The sequence below is a fragment of the Oncorhynchus tshawytscha genome, linkage group LG05 (genome assembly GCF_018296145.1).
Source record: "Oncorhynchus tshawytscha isolate Ot180627B linkage group LG05, Otsh_v2.0, whole genome shotgun sequence".
NCBI lineage: Eukaryota > Metazoa > Chordata > Actinopteri > Salmoniformes > Salmonidae > Oncorhynchus > Oncorhynchus tshawytscha.
In genome coordinates, this window is record NC_056433.1 from 12,832,428 (window position 1) to 12,850,849 (window position 18,422).

Below are 18,422 nucleotides of genomic sequence, written 5' to 3' on the forward strand. Positions count from 1 at the left end.
ATTTCACCATGAGGCCAATGGTGAAATAGGAGAAAATAGGAGAAAACTGAGGATGGATCAACAACATTATAGTAACTCCACAATATTAACCTGATTGACAGAGTAAAGGAGGAAGCCTGTACAGAATAAAAATATTCAAAAAACATGCATCCTGTTTGCAATAAGGCACTAAAGTAAAACTGCAAGAAATGTGCTAAAGAAATTAACTTTGTACTGAATACAAAGCGTTGTTTGGGGAAAATCCAACAAAACATCACTAAGTACCACTTCATATTTTCAAGAATGGTGGTGGCTGCATCATGTTATGGATAAACTTGTCACTAGGGAGTTGATTTTTTATTTTTAGGATTACAAGAAACAGAATAGAGCTGAGCACAGGCAACATCCTAGAGAGAGAGGCTGGACAATGACCTGTTGCTGACCAAGACGACATTGAATGTTCCTGAGTGGCCTAGTTACTGTTTTGACTTAAAATCGGCTAGAAAATCTATGGCAAGACCTGAAAATGGCTGTCTAGTAATGAGCAACAACCAACTTGACAGAGCTTGAAGAATTTTTAAAAGAATGTGCAAATATTGTACAATCCAGGTGTGTAAAGCTCTAAGAGACTCACCCAGAAAGACTCAGCTGTAATCACTGCCAAAGGGGATTCTAACTTGTATTGACTCAGAATTGAAAATACTTATGTAAGTGAGATATTTCTGTATTTCATTTTCAACACATTTGAAAACATGTTTTCACTTAGTTATTATGGGGTGTGTGTAGACGGGTGAGAAAAATAAATGTAATCCATTTTGAATTCAGGTTGTAACACAACCAAATGTGGAATAAGTCAAGGGGTATGAATACTTTCTGAAGGCTCTGTAAATGTGGTTCTTCAAGACTCAACACCTCCCTGGGCGTTGTAAGATCTGATCGTCTGTGCAGCACATCTGTAATGATGACCTGGAACACCTCCATCCTCAATCTCATTGTTTCAGGTACAAAGATTATTTGTACTCGTTTGTTTTTCCGGGAGTGGGATATGTCTTTCATTCCCTCTCAAGCCCCCCCTCCCTCCTCCCCTCTCTCACTGCCAGTCCTCGTCCTTTTCATCTTCTGTCTCTGAAGGCACATCCTCATCACTGACCTCATCCTGTTCTCCTGCTCCATTCCCACCCCCGTTCCCATTCCGCATAACCTCTGCTGCCTCCCTGGCCCGTGCCTCCGCCTCAACCGCACGCTGCTCCTCCTCCTCTTTGAGTTTGAGTGCGGCTTCCTTCTTCTCCCTCTCAGCGTGGCTCTTCATGTGGGCGCTGCGGCTTTTCACCTTGTAGAACACCCTGGAGGTCAAAGGTCAGATAGATACATGGACAATTGAACCCAGAGAGCTATATAGAGAGAGACCTATGGCTCTGATCGAAACTACAGCCACACAGATGACGTTCCAGGTCACCTATTTTTGCAGTTGTGCATCTCAGAAGATTGCTAAAGTATATCAATGTGGTTACTGAGACGTAAACTCTTCTCCAGGTGTTGTAAGATCTAATTACCTGTGCAGCGCGACTGCAACTAAGACAACCTGAAACGCCACCAATGGCTATTGTCTCCATTGTTGCCACACTGGTCTGAGATACGTCCAGCAAACACTGGTCTCTAAGAGAGATGCCTGGTTTATAATACTCTTGGTCAATCCCTGTCTTTCACCGTTTTCTTTCACTCAATTAAAAATTGTCGGGGAAAAGTATTAAATGGTGGAAAATGTGTATCTTTTTGCAGATCATCTAAACATAATCTTAAAGGGACACACACACACACTGACCTGCTACACTTCTTGCAGGGGAACACGCCCTCTGGGTCGCCGGGGGGCTTTGGGGGCGCTCGGCTCTTCTTCCCCGCCTCGGGACGAGGTTTTCTGGCTGCAGAGGGAGGGGTTGGATGGGGAGGACCAACCTTGTGTACAGCATCCTGGTCCCTGCGCCCTAGCACTGCTCCTGTCTGGTGGGCCCAACATTACATCATTGTGTTTGTCTAGTATACCAAATCAAAATCAAATCAAATTTTATTGGTCATATACGCGTGTTAAGCAGATGTATTTGCGGGTGTAGCGAAATACTTGTAATTAAATTTTTAAAAGACATAAAAAAGAATACTGCAAAGTTTCCTTAGAGCTAGAAGCACAGCAGCCCTCTGTTGGCACCATTTTTTCCAGAAAGTACCAATATTGTACTGTCCTGTTGGTGAATCAGTCTGTTAAACCAGTGTTGTACTGTCCTGTTGGTGAATCAGTCTGTTAAACCAGTGTTGTACTGTCCTGTTGGTGAATCAGTCTGTTAAACCAGTGTTGTACTGTCCTTTTTCAGGACCCTGTCTTTCAAAGATAATTCTTAAAAATCCAAATAACTTCACAGATCTTCATTGTAAAGGGTTTAAACACAGTTTCCCATGCTTACTCAATAAACCATAAAAATTAATGAACATTGGTCAAAGGACATATGATAGCAAGTATAAATAGATAAGGGATAGATTTAAACATGGTACAATGAGGTTTAAAAATCATTTAAAAAAATGTAACTTCAAGTTAAAATGAGCACTTACATTGTCGTGAGCCTGTAGTGTCTGAGTAACCCTGGACTGGTTGCAATCTTGACCCAAGTCACATGACCCTTCCCACTTCCTGTCAACTTCTTCCTGACTTGGTTTTGATCCCTGAGAGCTCTGTGAAAAAGAGACAAATAACACAATAAATGGTCATCTTAATAAAATGTTATTTTGTCATTTTTTTAAGAACTCATGAACGACTTGTTTTATAATAAACTCAGCAAAAAAAGAAACGTCCCTTTTTCAGAACCCTGTCTTTCAAAGATAATTCTTCAAAATCCAAATAACTTCACAGATCTTCATTGTAGAGGGTTTAAACACAGTTTCCCATGCTTGTTCAATGAACCATAAACAATTAATGAACATGCACCTGTGGAACGGTTGTTAAGACACTAACAGCTTACAGACAGTAGGCAATTAAGGTCACAGTTATGAAAACTTAGGACACTAAAGAGGCCTTTATACTGACTCTGGAAAAACACAAAAAGAAAGATGCCCAGGGTCCCTGCTCATCTGCGTGAACATGACTTAGGCATGCTGCAAGGAGGCATGAGGACTGCAGATGTGACCAGGGCAATAAATTGCAATGTCCATACTGTGAGACGCCTAAGACAGCGCTACAGGGAGACAGGACGGACAGCTGATAGTCCTCACAGTGACAGACCACGTGTAACAACACCTGCACAGGATCGGTACATCGGACCATCACACCTGCAGGACAGGTACAGGATGGCAACAACAACTATCGGAGTTACAACAGGAATGCACAATCCCTCTATCAGTGATCAGACTGTCTGCAATAGGCTGAGAGAGGCTGGACTGAGGGCTTGTAGGTCTGTTGTAAGGCAGGTTCTCACCAGATATCAACCGCAACAACGTCATCTAAGGGCACAAACACACCGCTGCTGGACCAGACAGGACTGGCAAAAAGTGCTCTTCACTGACGACTCATGGTTTTGTCTCACCAGGGGTGATGGTCAGATTCAGGTTTATCATCGAAGGAATGAGTTACACCGAGGCCTGAATTCTGTAGCGGGATCAATTTGGAGGTGGAGGGTCCGTCATGATCTGGGGCGGTGTGTCACAGCATCATCGGACTGAGCTTGTTTCCATTGCAGGGAGTCTCAAAGCTGTGCGTTACAGGGAAGACATCCTCCTCCCTCATGTGGTACCCTTCCTGCAGGCTCATCCTGACATGACCCTCCAGCATGACAATGCCACCAGCCATACTGCTCAATCTGTTCTTGATTTCCTGCAAGACAGGAATGTCAGTGTTCTGCCATGGCCAGCAAAGAGCCCGGATCTCAATCCCATCGAGCACATCTTGGACCTGTTGGATCGGAGGGTGAGGGCTCGGGCCATTCCCCCCAGAAATGTCTGGAAACTTGCAGGTGCCTTGGTGGAAGAGTGGAGTAACATCTCACAGCAAGAACAGGCAAATCTGGTGCAGTCCATGAGGAGATGCACTGCATTATTTAATGCAGCTGGTGGCCACACCAGATACGGACTATTACTTTTGATTTTGACCTCCCCTTTGTTCAGGGACACATTATTGCATTTCTGTTAGTCACATGTCTGTGGAACTTGTTCAGTTTATGTCTCAGTTGTTGAATCTTGTTATGTTCATACAAATATTTACACATGTTAAGTTTGCTGAAAATAAACACAGTTGACAGTGAGAGGACGTTTCTTTTTTGGCTGAGTTTATTTGTTTTCATTAACTAAAGCCTTACCTTAACATCCACTACTGCCTCGGTGTGTCTATCTGCTGGGAACTCTGCAGGTCCGTAGGTAACGCTTCCACTGTGACTGATCTTCACCTGTTTCTTATGCATGTAGTAAAACTCCACACATTGGGCCACTGTCTTTGTTTGCACCTGTATACGGATAGACAAAACACACACGCACACAGACACAAATAGACAGTTATTAAAAGGTTATTAATTTCTTATAGTATTCCCACTGTTTGCCCAGGTGGTACTGATTCATGCCATGTGGTGAAACCGTCATGGCCTGGTTAGAAGTGAGCGTACCAGTTTCTGCACCATGAAGAAGTCCTTCCTGTAGGTAGAGATGCCTTTATTGAAGAAGCGCTTCTCTGAGGGAGTCCAACTGTCTGATCCTGGGGGGGATTATTCACCATTCTGTCAATAAGGCCTCACAGTGTGTGCGTGTGTGTGTGTGTGAAATTTGGAAGTGAATGAATGGCACTTTTGAGAAAGAAGCAATTGAGGAAACAAAATGTCTTCCCACCTGAGTAGTGATAGTCTGCCAGGTGGTGGCCATCAGAGAAAACGGGCTCCTTGAGCAGCAGGAACGCCAGGGTCTCCTGGGGAGAGCAACACAATTCATCACCGGTACTATCTAGTGCACTATTTTGACCAGGGGCCATAAAGGCTCTAGTAAAAAAAATATATACAATTTTAAAAAAAACACACTATAAAAAGTTAATAGGGAGCTATTTATGAAACCTGGGAGAAACTAATTTGCCACAGAGCAGATTATCGTGGAATCACTGGGTTAAATCACTGTGTGAGTCACTCTACTCACAAGGACATTGCCCCCGCACTCATGCAGACAGTGGAGGGCCAGCTCCTGATTGGTGCCACCGCCGTACAGAGCGCTGGAGCAGGCCAAGCTCATCAGGTCGTCCACTAGAGGGAAAGAGTGAGGCAATTTTGAGGTAGGAAGACAGGGAGTGAGAGGAGGTGCAGGGAGAGAAAGAGAGAGGGCGGGGGAGAGAAAGAGAGAGAGAGAGCGGGGAGAGAAAGAGAGAGAGCGGGGGAGAGAGAAGAGAGAGAGAGCGGGGGAGAGAAAGAGAGAGCGGGGGAGAGAGAAGAGAGAGAGCGGGGGAGAGAAAGAGAGAGAGCGGGGGAGAGAAAGAGAGAGAGAGCGGGGGGAGAGAAAGAGAGAGAGAGCGGGGGAGAGAAAGAGAGAGAGCGGGGGAGAGAAAAGAGAGAGCGGGGGAGAGAGAAAGAGAGAGCGGGGGAGAGAAAGAGAGAGCGGGGGAGAGAAAGAGAGAGAGAGCGGGGGAGAGAAAGAGAGAGAGAGCGGGGAGAGAGAGAGAGAGGGGGGAGAGAAAGAGAGAGAGCGGGGGAGAGAAAGTGAGAGAGCGGGGAGAGAAAGTGAGAGAGCGGGGGAGAGAGCGGGGGAGAGAAAGAGAGAGAGCGGGGGAGAGAGAAAAAGACACCGAAAGCAAAACAGTCAACATTTTGCACTACTTCAGGACGTTACAGCCCAAGTTGTTCGAATGTGCGTACTTCGACTTCCATACAAAACCTTTTTAAAGTCAGCTCTGTATGCCTCACACCACAGAGCCATGCCGAGCTGAGCTGAGCCGAGCCGAGATGTACTGAGCTGGCCTGACTATGCATTCAACAGAGTTTCTGGAACCACGCCAGAACAGTATGGTTCGGGTTGGCCCTATTCTGTGAAAACGGTATTAGATTACTATAGTTTTGAGTAAGAGGCAGTGTAGTTACCGGTCTCCTGCTCTGCGTGGCGTAGCAGGGACGCCTTCATGGGGAGCCAGACCAGGTCAGCCTTGTGCTGGTCCCACTGGGTCAGTGAGCGGTCACACTGCAGCTCTGGTACCTCCGCTTGGTACTGCAGGCCAATGTTAATACGCCTGGGGGTGCGGAGAGGGAGAGAGGGTCGGAGGGAGGTAGATGGTGGGGAGAACGAGGGAGACAACGAGCGGGTGGAGCAAGAGAGATTGTGGGTTTGATTCCTGGGGCCACCCATGTGTAAAATGTATGCATACATGACTGTAAGCCACTATAGATAAAAGCGTCTGTTAAATGGCATATACATTATAACTGCATCATAATGCATTATACCTGAGTTCAGTGTTACAGCGGTTTGTACTCACGGTTCAAAGCTGACAGGTGTGGCGTCGGTGATCAAAGGGAGGACTGGGGGCGTGATGTCTGTAGAGCTGGCTGGAGAACAGAAATTAACACAGCACCTTTAGGACGCTACCATCTGGACAGAGGTATATAGAACAGAGAGGACAGAGAAACCATCTGGACAGAGGTATATAGAACAGAGAGGACAGAGAAACCATCTGGACAGAGGTATATAGAACAGAGAGGACAGAGAAACCATCTGGACAGAGGTATATAGAACAGAGGACAGAGGGCCATCTGGACAGAGAGGACAGAGAGACCATCTGGGAGGTACATAGAACAGAGAGGACAGAGAAACCATCTGGACAGAGGTATATAGAACAGAGAGGACAGAGAAACCATCTGGACAGAGGTATATAGAACAGAGAGGACAGAGAAACCATCTGGACAGAGGTATATAGAACAGAGAGGACAGAGAAACCATCTGGACAGAGGTATATAGAACAGAGAGGACAGAGAAACCATCTGGACAGAGGTATATAGAACAGAGAGGACAGAGAGGCAATCTGGACAGAGAGACCATCTGGACAAAGGTATATAGAACAGAGAGGACAGAGAAACCATCTGGACAAAGGTATATAGAACTGAGAGGACAGAGAAACCATCTGGACAGAGAAACCATCTGGACAAAGGTATATAGAACAGAGAGGACAGAGAAACCATATGGACAGAGAAACCATCTGGACAAAGGTATATAGAACAGAGAGGACAGAGAGACCATCTGGACAGAGAGGACAGAGAAACCATCTGGACAGAGGTATATAGAACAGAGAGGACAGAGAAACCATCTGGACAGAGGTATATAGAACAGAGAGGACAGAGAGGCAATCTGGACAGAGAGACCATCTGGACAAAGGTATATAGAACAGAGAGGACAGAGAAACCATCTGGACAGAGGTATATAGAACAGAGAGGACAGAGAAACCATCTGGACAGAGGTATATAGAACAGAGAGGACAGAGAAACCATCTGGACAGAGGTATATAGAACATAGAGGACAGAGAAACCATCTGGACAGAGAGGACAGAGAAACCATCTGGACAGAGGTATATAGAACAGAGAGGACAGAGAAACCATCTGGACAGAGGTATATAGAACAGAGAGGACAGAGAGACCATCTGGACAGAGGTATATAGAACAGAGAGGACAGAGAGGCAATCTGGACAGAGAGACCATCTGGACAAAGGTATATAGAACAGAGAGGACAGAGAGACCATCTGGACAGAGAGGACAGAGAGACCATCTGGACAGAGGTATATAGGACAGAGAGACCATCTGGACAGAGTAATATAGAACATAGAGGACAGAGAGGCCATCTGGACAGAGAGACCATCTGGACAGAGAGGACAGAGAGACCATCTGGACAGAGGTATATAGAACAGAGAGGACAGAGAGACCATCTGGACAGAGAGGACAGAGAAACCATCTGGACAGAGGTATATAGAACAGAGAGGACAGAGAGACCATCTGGACAGAGGTATATAGAACAGAGAGGACAGAGAGGCAATCTGGACAGAGAGGACAGAGAAACCATCTGGACAGAGGTATATAGAACAGAGAGGACAGAGAGACCATCTGGACAGAGGTATATAGAACAGAGAGGACAGAGAGGCAATCTGGACAGAGAGACCATCTGGACAAAGGTATATAGAACAGAGAGGACAGAGAAACCATCTGGACAGAGGTATATAGAACAGAGAGGACAGAGAGACCATCTGGACAGAGGTATATAGAACAGAGAGGACAGAGAGGACATCTGGACAAAGGTATATAGAACAGAGAGGACAGAGAAACCATCTGGACAGAGGTATATAGAACAGAGAGGACAGAGAAACCATCTGGACAGAGAGGGCAGAGAAACCATCTGGACAGAGAGGGCAGAGAAACCATCTGGACAGAGGTATATAGAACAGAGAGGCCAGAGAGACCATCTGGACAGAGTAATATAGAACATAGAGGACAGAGAGACCATCTGGACAGAGTAATATAGAACATAGAGGACAGAGACACCATCTGGACAGAGAGGACAGAGAGACCATCTGGACAGTGTAATATAGAACATAGAGGACAGAGAAACCATCTGGACAGAGGTATATAGAACAGAGAGACCATCTGGACAGAGTAATATAGAACATAGACGACAGAGAGACCATCTGGACAGAGAGGACAGAGAGACCATCTGGACAGAGAGACCATCTGGACAGAGTAATATAGAACATAGAGGACAGAGAGACCATCTGGACAGAGAGGACAGAGAAACCATCTGGACAGAGGTATATAGAACAGAGAGGACAGAGAGACCATCTGGACAGAGGTATATAGAACAGAGAGGACAGAGAAACCATCTGGACAGAGGTATATAGAACAGAGAGGACAGAGAGGCATCTGGACAGAGAGACCATCTGGACAAAGGTATATAGAACAGAGAGGACAGAGAGACCATCTGGACAGAGGTATATAGAACAGAGAGGACAGAGAGACCATCTGGACAGAGGTATATAGAACAGAGAGGACAGAGAGACCATCTGGACAGAGGTATATAGAACGTGGAGGACAGAGAGGACAGAGAGACCATCTGGACAAAGGTATATAGAACAGAGAGGACAGAGAAACCATCTGGACAGAGAGGACAGAGAAACCATCTGGACAGAGGTATATAGAACAGAGAGGACAGAGAGACCATCTGGACAGAGAGGACAGAGAGACCAACTGGACAGTGGTATATAGAACATAGAGGACAGAGAGACCATCTGGACAGAGGTATATAGAACATAGAGGACAGAGAAACCATCTGGACAGAGGTATATAGAACATAGAGGACAGAGAGGACAGAGAGACCATCTGGACAGAGGTATATAGAACATAGAGGACAGAGAAACCATCTGGACAGAGGTATATAGAACAGAGACGACAGAGAGACCATCTGGACAGAGGTATATAGAACATAGAGGACAGAGAGGACAGAGACCATCTGGACAGAGGTATATAGAACATAGAGGACAGAGAAACCATCTGGACAGAGGTATATAGAACAGAGAGACCATCTGGACAGAGGTATATAGAACAGAGAGGACAGAGAAACCATCTGGACAGAGAGGACAGAGAGAACATCTGGACAGAGTAATATAGCACATAGAGGACAGAGAGACCATCTGGACAGAGAGGACAGAGAGACCATCTGGACAGTGGTATATAGAACATAGAGGACAGAGAGACCATCTGGACAGAGGTATATAGAACATAGAGGACAGAGAAACCATCTGGACAGAGTATATAGAACATAGAGGACAGAGAGGACAGAGAGACCATCTGGACAGAGGTATATAGAACATAGAGGACAGAGAAACCATCTGGACAGAGGTATATAGAACAGACAGAGAGACCATCTGGACAGTGTATATAGAACATAGAGGACAGAGAAAGAGAGACCATCTGGACAGTGTAATATAGAACATAGAGGACAGAGAAACCATCTGGACAGAGGTATATAGAACAGAGAGACCATCTGGACAGAGGTATATAGAACATAGAGGACAGAGAAACCATCTGGACAGAGGTAGAGAGACTATAGAACTTGATCTGATCTCAGAACACAGGAAGTCATGGGGCCATTTAACTCTGGAGGACTGTGGGCAAGTGTTCCTAATGGCACCCTATTCCCTACGTAGTGCACCGCTTTTGGCCAGGGTCCATAGGACTGGTCAAAAGTCGTGCACTACATAGGGAATAGGGTGCCATTTGTGAAGCATCCTACACTTTAAGCGCTGGTTTCAATGTTCAATAGCGATTTCTCCATTGAAAATGTTTTTTTTAGTCCAGGACTAGACTTAACTAGTGTCTGGGAAACCAGCCCTAACCAGCCCTGGACTACTGACAGGAGAAATACATTGTGACAAGGATGCATTCAGTGCATAGGAAAAGAAAGGAACAGATTTTTATTTTACGTAATAACAATAGAGGTAGGGGACAACTAGGAGACAGAGAAGAGAGAGAGAGATGGAGGGAAAGAGAGAGAACGTTACAGCGAGACTCCTCGAGCTTCCGTGACAAGACTTACTGGATCGCAGAAGGCTGCGCGAGGCCGACTTGGGCGTGTTGGGTGGCGGCTGCAGGGTCTGGTTGCTGGCGGCGATGGAAGACAGGAAGGTGGAGAAGTAGAGACCAGAGCCCTCGCGCACCGGAGACAGGATGGGTGGCGGGGTGTAGGGCGGCAGGGTGAAGTGGTGGTCGGGCAGGCGGATGGGCGACCGCAGGTGGCTCTGGTAGGGAGTGATGGCGGAGTAGACTGAGGGGGCGATGAACGTAGCCGGTTTGGGTGGCGGGATGAAGAGGGGCTCGGGACGAGGCCGCCATTTGTGCTTGGCCAATTTCCCATCGTCGTCCTGACCAGCATCGCCCTCCCCGTCCTGGTTGGGTGAGATGATTGTGAGGAGTTCAGTGATATTTCAGAGAACTGCATTGGTTCAGTGGAAGGTGGGAGGGAGATTATGACTTGTGAGGGGAAGTCACCAGAGAGGACAGAGAAAGGGGAAGTCACCAGAGAGGACAGAGAAAGGGGAAGTCACCAGAGAGGACAGAGAAAGGGGAAGTCACCAGAGAGGACAGAGAAAGGGGAAGTCACCAGAGAGGACAGAGAAAGGGGAAGTCACCAGAGAGGACAGAGAAAGGGGAAGTCACCAGAGAGGACAGAGAAAGGGGAAGTCACCAGAGAGAACAGAGAAAGGGGAAGTCACCAGAGAGGACAGAGAAAGGGGAAGTCACCGGCCGGATTAATGAAGTCGCTAAATAATAACGTTGTGAAACCACATTGAATGTTTTTGGCCTCTACATCAAAGTGGCTCCATCGAGTCCTATTTTTTTATTTGATTTATTTCACCTTTATTTAACCAGGTAGGCCAGTTGAGAACACCTTTATTTAACCAGGTAGGCCAGTTGAGAACACCTTTATTTAACCAGGTAGGCCAGTTGAGAACACCTTTATTTAACCAGGTAGGCCAGTTGAGAACACCTTTATTTAACCAGGTAGGCCAGTTGAGAACACCTTTATTTAACCAGGTAGGCCAGTTGAGAACATCTTTATTTAACCAGGTAGGCCAGTTGAGAACACCTTTATTTAACCAGGTAGGCCAGTTGAGAACACCTTTATTTAACCAGGTAGGCCAGTTGAGAACACCTTTATTTAACCAGGTAGGCCAGTTGAGAACACCTTTATTTAACCAGGTAGGCCAGTTGAGAACACCTTTATTTTAACCAGGTAGGCCAGGTGAAAACAAGTTCTCATTTACAACTGAGACTTGACCAAGATAAAGCAAAGCAGTGCGACAAAAATATCATAGAGTTACACATGGGATAAACAAACATACAGTCAATAGCACTATTGAACGATAGCGCATGACAACCCAACCTATTGTGGAGTTAAGGCCTAATTTCTACATACTAAAACATGTCCCCCCAGCAGGTCATCATATCTGGGTTCAAATAGTTTTTGTTTTTTTCATATACTTTAACTGTGCTTGATGGAGCTTGTCTGGCTGGCACAACAGAACAAACAGAAAAGGCCAAACCGCACCCACCTGGAACTCCAGGCAGGCTCAAACAAACACTCAAAGTATGTGAAAGAAAGCAAATACTATTTTAACCCTAGATTGTGTTCATTAGGCACCAAAACAGAAGAAAACAGTGAGGAACTATGTGGACTTGTCCAACAAAGAACACTAAAATGCTGCAAAACATTTTTACTACACCTAGCCTAATGAATACAACCAAGGTCTGCATGCCACATGACCTACCTGGCTGAAGCTCTCCGAGAGGGACTTCCTCAGTGAGCGGCGGCTCGCTACAATGACTGAGGGCTTGTGTTGGGGCTGGGGTGGGAGCAGGGCGTGCTGGCCCGGAGAGCCTGTCTGACCCTGGCGCACTGGCACAGACACGGGGATAACCAGGGGCACCATACCAGCTTGTCTGCCCATAGGAACCTCCCCTGCTGCTGGGGGGGGGGTAGAAGAGGGGAATAACAGAGATAGAAATAAGTAGAGAAAGGAGATAATATAGATATAATATAGATAATATATATAATATAGACAATATGTAAGGGAGTAGAATAGAAAGTGGAAGTAAATATGGCAAATACTGAACTTTCCATTCTACATGTTTGACAAATTAAATGAATCCCCCGCAGCAATTGTTCATCTCAGACTGTAGGTATGCATGTCACAGACAATTTATGGACATTGCTTAAAGGCAGTCTTCAGTGTTGCAAGATCCCGGTTCACAAATAGAATCAGGAAAGCACTGCACACGTTGTATGAACAACCACTTACTTATAAGCAGCAAATGGTTACTGTCAGCTTACAAAATGGATTGAAAATCCGGTACTAGTGAAAATACACAACATTAGCAACTACATTCAAGCCAAGCCAGAGAAATACATTTGAAATCTAATTCATTGGACTACAGTAAATGCCTCAAATCTGCACCATTGAAGTCCACCCCACACAGCCAACTCAACAAAAAAATTTAAATAAAAGAAGCTGAACCTTGGGTTTGTGAATAACAGAGGTATGACTGTTTTATTAAGGCACCTGGTTGGGGAGAGAATGTGGAGGAGTGGGCGTCTGCAGGCCACAGCCACTCCCTGGCTCAGCTGAACGGCTGGGGAGGGAGAGTCTGGAGCGGCTCCAGGCCACAGCCCCTCCCTGGCTCAGCTGAATGGCTGGGGAGGGAGAGTCCTGAGCGGCTCCAGGCTCCAGGCCACAACCCCTCCCTGGCTCAGCTGAATGGCTGGGGAGGGAGAGTCCAGGCTCCAGGCTACAGCCCCTACCTGGCTCAGCTGAATGGCTGGGGAGGGAGAGTCCGGAGCGGCTCCAGGCCACAGCCCCTCCCAGGCTCAGCTGAATGGCTGGGGAGGGAGAGTCCGGAGCGGCTCCAGGCCACAGCCCCTCCCAGGCTCAGCTGAATGGCTGGGGAGGGAGAGTCCGTAGCGACTCCAGGCTCCAGGCCACAGCCCCTCCCAGGCTCAGCTGAATGGCTGGGGAGGGAGAGTCCTGAGCGGCTCCAGGCTCCAGGCCACAGCCCCTCCCTGGCTCAGCTGAATGACTGGGGAGGGAGAGTCTGGAGCGGCTCCAGGCCACAGCCCCTCCCTGGCTCAGCTGAATGGCTGGGGAGGAAGAGCCCTGAGGAATGTAGAGGTGTGCAGACATGTAGCTGCTTCAACAGTCTGCACCCAGCACACACTTCCTCTCTCTGCAGTCTGCACCCAGTCTCTCTCTGCAGTCTACACCCAGCGCACACAGTCTCTCTCTCTGCAGCCTGCACCCAGTCTCTCTCTCTGCAGTCTGCACCCCTCTCTCTCTGCAGTCTGCACCCAGTCTCTCTCTGCAGTCTGCACCCAGCACACCCAGTCTCTCTCTGCAGTCTGCACCCAGTCTCTCTCTGCAGTCTGCACCCAGCGCACCCAGTCTCTCTCTGCAGTCTGCACCCAGCACACCCAGTCTCTCTCTGCAGTCTGCACCCAGCACAGTCTCTCTCTCTCTGCAGTCTGCACCCAGCACAGTCTCTCTCTCTCTGCAGTCTGCACCCAGCACAGTCTCTCTCTCTCTGCAGTCTGCACCCAGCACAGTCTCTCTCTCTCTGCAGTCTGCACCCAGCACAGTCTCTCTCTCTCTGCAGTCTGCACCCAGCACAGTCTCTCTCTCTCTGCAGTCTGCACCCAGCACAGTCTCTCTCTCTCTGCAGTCTGCACCCAGCACAGTCTCTCTCTCTCTCTGCAGTCTGCACCCAGCAGTCTCGCCCTCTCTCTCTGCAGTCTGCACCCAGCACACACTTTCTCTCTCTGCAGTCTGCACCCAGTGTCCCCCTCTCTCTCTCTCTCCCGATTTATTCAATAACCAACATGTTTTGCCTTTGAAAAACAAGTCCTGAAAAAAATGCAGCTGCTTTAGTGGGTGTGCCTAAAGGGAAACGTCAACATCATAAATTCAAGGCTAGGAATCACTATTTTCTCACAGAAGTACAGCATAAGGGGAAGTCCTGCACAGAAACCATGATCTTCCTCTTGGAAGAGGAACAGAGTGTTGCAGTGGTCACAGTGGCAGCAAAGTAGGGGAAAGACACAATCAGTTTTCCTGTCATCCGAGGAACTCATCTCAATTCAATAGTCAGGCCGCTGTGTGTGAAAATTCAGCACTTGCAGAAAGATGAATTTAGGAATATATGTATAATTATTTAACTGCATAAGTGAGCGAAAATAGCAGTAGAAGTATTGTTGTCTGTTAATTTACTCCAATCAGGGGAGGGTTGGTAGGATTCAGGAGTCACATTATTACTACCTTCAGGAAATACATGAGGTATTTAATCAACATCCTTATTTCCCTGGCCCATTGTGTCGGCCTTCGCGTACAGCGACAATTTTGAACACTTGCTGTTCAGAGGTCTATGTGAATTATTGTTTTTTGTGTGTTTCTTTAAAGGAGTCTGGCAGAGCCACACCTTTTGTATTTTGTGTTTATTGGACCGATGATAGAGAGAAAAGTTGATAGGAGGACAATGCTAGAGCAGTGGGTCAGATTCAAACCAATGCTTGCAGCGATACACAGTACATGTGATCCAGACGCAGGGGCTTAGACTGCTGGACTACCCTAGGCCACAATGTGAAATGAACTTGGAACAGGTTGTAGGCCTGGTTGAACTAAACAAAAGAGTGTAAACAAACCTTGGCCATCTTGGAGGAGGGCAGTGATTCCCTCTCGGAAGCCTTCTGGGCCAGAGTCTCCAAGTTGATCTCTTTCGACGCCCTCCTCCTCCGGCGCGTACTCTGGATAACCCCCCCAGTCGGCCCCTGTCTCTCCCCCCCTTCTCGTCTGGCTACCACACCATTCTGGGGTACCTCTCTGAAGGCCTGGTTCCAGGGGGATAGTGAGGGAGGGTCCACGAGTGGTGATAGCCCATCTCTGGAGAGGCGGCGGGAGCGACGGGGGGCAGCCGGAGATGCGTCTGAGGGTGACATGGGGTCCGATGTGAGTTTTGGGGGGCAGGGGTCGGAGGATGTGCTTGATGGGTCAGCGGACGGGGTCTCTACATCCGGTGTATGTCCCTGTCCCTGAGTCTCCACAGACAGAGGCATGTCCTTCTGAGGGGTTGAGGGGCTAGCTCTAGACGGACAGTTGTCAGGGGGCTGGTTATAACTCAGGAAGTGTTGGTTTGGCTGCTGCTTTTGCTGAGACTGCGGCTGCAGTATTTCCTGCGGTGGTAAACTGTGTGGCGGTTGAAGCTGCTGCTGGTGCATTTGTTGCCGTTGCTCCTGTTGTATTTGCTGCTTGTGATACTGCTGATTCAGCTGCAGTTGGATCTGATGCTGTTGCATTTGGTGCTGGAGCTGTTGCTGCAACTGGTGCTGTTGTTGTTGTTGATGATGCTGCTGATGTAACTGTTGCTGCTGCTTCTGCTGTTGTTGTTGCTGCTGTTGCATCTGAAGCTGCATCAGTTGGTGTTGTTGTTGGGTTTTTGGCTGCTCGTTGTAGCTCAGGTTGGGCATGGCCTTGGTGCCCCCCTGGAACACTGGGTAGTACCCAGATGGAAGGTGCTGTTTGGTGGGTCCGAACGCTAGCTGGATGGGCTGCATCAAGGACCCTGGTTGCATGGTGGGGTGAGAGGAGGGGGCATGGGGGGGCTGAGCCTGGAGATCTACACCCTTATGGCCCTGCTGGAAGGCCTGGAGCTGGGCTTGACGCATGGCGGCTGCCGCAGCTTGCTGCCCCCACTCTAAGCCCCTAGCCTGGGCTTGAGCTTGGGTTGCCTCCCTGTAAACCTCCATGGAACCTGGAGCCTGTTTCTCTGCTGGCCCCATCTGCAGAGCAGCTCCTTCATCGTGGCTCCCTTTGGGGAAGGCCATCTGGACCCTAACGTTGTTCAAGCCGTCCATATACGGGCTAAAGTTCTGCCCCCATGAATTGGTTGGCAGGGGCCCGGAAGCATCCTGAGACCAGCCAGCAGCTTGGATGTGGTCCTGGTGCATCCATTTGACAGAGGCAGTCTGCTGATAGTGTGCACGACTTTGGGGCCCCTTCTCTGGGTTGAAGACCCCAGAGCCATGGCCTCCAGGCTCCCCTACCCTGTGAGCAGACTCCAGAGCCGGGGGGCCCATACCGCCATAGAAGACATCCCCCGCATGCTGCACTGTGGGCTCCTTCATGGCAGCTGCAGCCCGATGTTTGCCCCCACTCTTATCAGGGATCACTTTTTGCTGGGGAGGATGACTCATACTATAATCATCAAGCTAAAAAAATAAATAAAACAGCAGGTAAAAAAGTTGAGGTCCTTTATATATATATCCTTTATATATATCCCCAGTCAAGGCAAAAAACAAGGACGAGGCCAAGTGTTTCTGCCTACACTGCCTCGGTCTGGGACCGTTGTGTCCTGCTTTGTTTAACGGTGAGAACAGAGGGACTCGGGAGGAAACATAAGTCCTACAGGAAAGAGTAGAGGGCGGAGAACACACACCTCCTCCCTCAAGTCAGATCTGAAGAAGTTTGCTGCTGTTAAGGGTCACGGCAGCCCTGGATCCCCAGATATCCCTCATTCATGTGTGGGGCCCTGAAAGATAGAGGGTGAGGGAAATGACTGGTAAAATATGTGTGAAGTAAGTTTTCAACAAGCATGTGTGCAGGACAGGCCTGTTTGTTTGGCTCAGAGGAAAGAACTAGGCTAATGATATTTAAAGTAAAATACGTTCAGAGAGCATGCACTGTACAAGTATTGTAGAAGCAAAGTATTAATAATGCTGAAATACTTCCAAATCCAATTAATATAGTGACATCACAGACACAAAAGTAGTCGTGTCGGCCCATTATTTACACACCGTAGATGTTGGTTTCGACTGATAATAGCAGGCAGAGACAGTTTGAGGCGTGGACTGTACAGAACTGCCATTTGACAACGAGAAATACAGGAAGCGAGAGAAAACAAGTAGAGTCGCTTTCCACCCCCCTCTCGGAGCCCCCAGTCCCAGCCAATTGGATGCAAATTTCAGGCAACCTTTTGTGTTGTAGTAAAGTATTGTTGCCACACTGTTGCCTTCGAAAATTACATACAGTAACAATCTGCGCACGAGTTTATGTGCAATAAATATGGCCAGGCCACTAAAATCACATCGTGACTTCATTAAAGTCAAACTAAACCTACAAAACACAAAGTGCATACTCCCATGGGAGTGCATACTCCCATACTCCCGTGTTTACAATTGCAACTCCATATTTTGCGATCATGTTGATCGACAACACACGTGATATACCATGAATTAAATTAATTGACACTTACTGTTTCAATATCATTTTATGTATATGACAGCGAGTTCTACGGAGCCAATTTCCTTTGGGCCAAAGTCGAATGCATGCAGCTCCACTACGGGATCGTGCGCAACAGATAACATATACTTCGAGTTCGACAACTTTTCTTCAGGCCATAGAGTAAACAACTTGCATCGAAACCATTCAAACACGGGATTTGGGATATTTGTTGTTCAACCACAAATCCATGTAAATACAGTGGCTACAATGTTGCACACGGTGAAATAATAACACACTTTCAGGAAAACATGTCCAGCAACTTTCTCCCCGCTTCGAGTGTGTACGTACATAAACCACTGATTCCGTTGGGTATGATCAAAATGTCAAGTACCTTTGGTTATTTGCGTATTTTTCATAGATCTGTCTGTCAAATGCATTGGCTCTAATTGCATTCACTAATACATCAGACTACACATAGCATTTATAAATCTGTGAAGCTGCGCCAACGCATTAAAGTTCTGAGCTCGTGAATGCTCCGCCTCACCCTTCAACCGCTCAACTGACGTCTGCTGTCCAATCCGATTGTCTGACCACGCCTATATCCATGTCCTTATAAGGTTGTCCCACTGCTTGTGGCATCATCCAGTAA

General features: G+C 47.5%; 1 protein-coding gene across 1 annotated transcript; it reads right to left on the reverse strand.

The window, feature by feature from the left end:
- Positions 1 to 547: 547 nt before the first annotated feature.
- Positions 548 to 18,148, reverse strand: mideasa (mitotic deacetylase associated SANT domain protein a). The gene is made up of 14 exons (XM_042322690.1): positions 17,805 to 18,148; positions 15,199 to 17,081; positions 13,480 to 13,660; positions 12,278 to 12,474; positions 10,546 to 10,894; positions 6,452 to 6,521; positions 6,063 to 6,208; positions 5,131 to 5,234; positions 4,834 to 4,909; positions 4,614 to 4,702; positions 4,314 to 4,457; positions 2,578 to 2,697; positions 1,802 to 1,977; positions 548 to 1,322 (listed from the first exon to the last, which is right to left on the reverse strand). The coding sequence occupies exons 2-14, from the start codon at positions 16,744 to 16,746 to the stop codon at positions 1,070 to 1,072; spliced, it is 3,453 nt and encodes a 1,150-aa protein (XP_042178624.1). The 5' UTR covers positions 16,747 to 17,081; positions 17,805 to 18,148; the 3' UTR covers positions 548 to 1,069.
- Between the last annotated feature and the right edge of the window lie 274 nt (positions 18,149 to 18,422).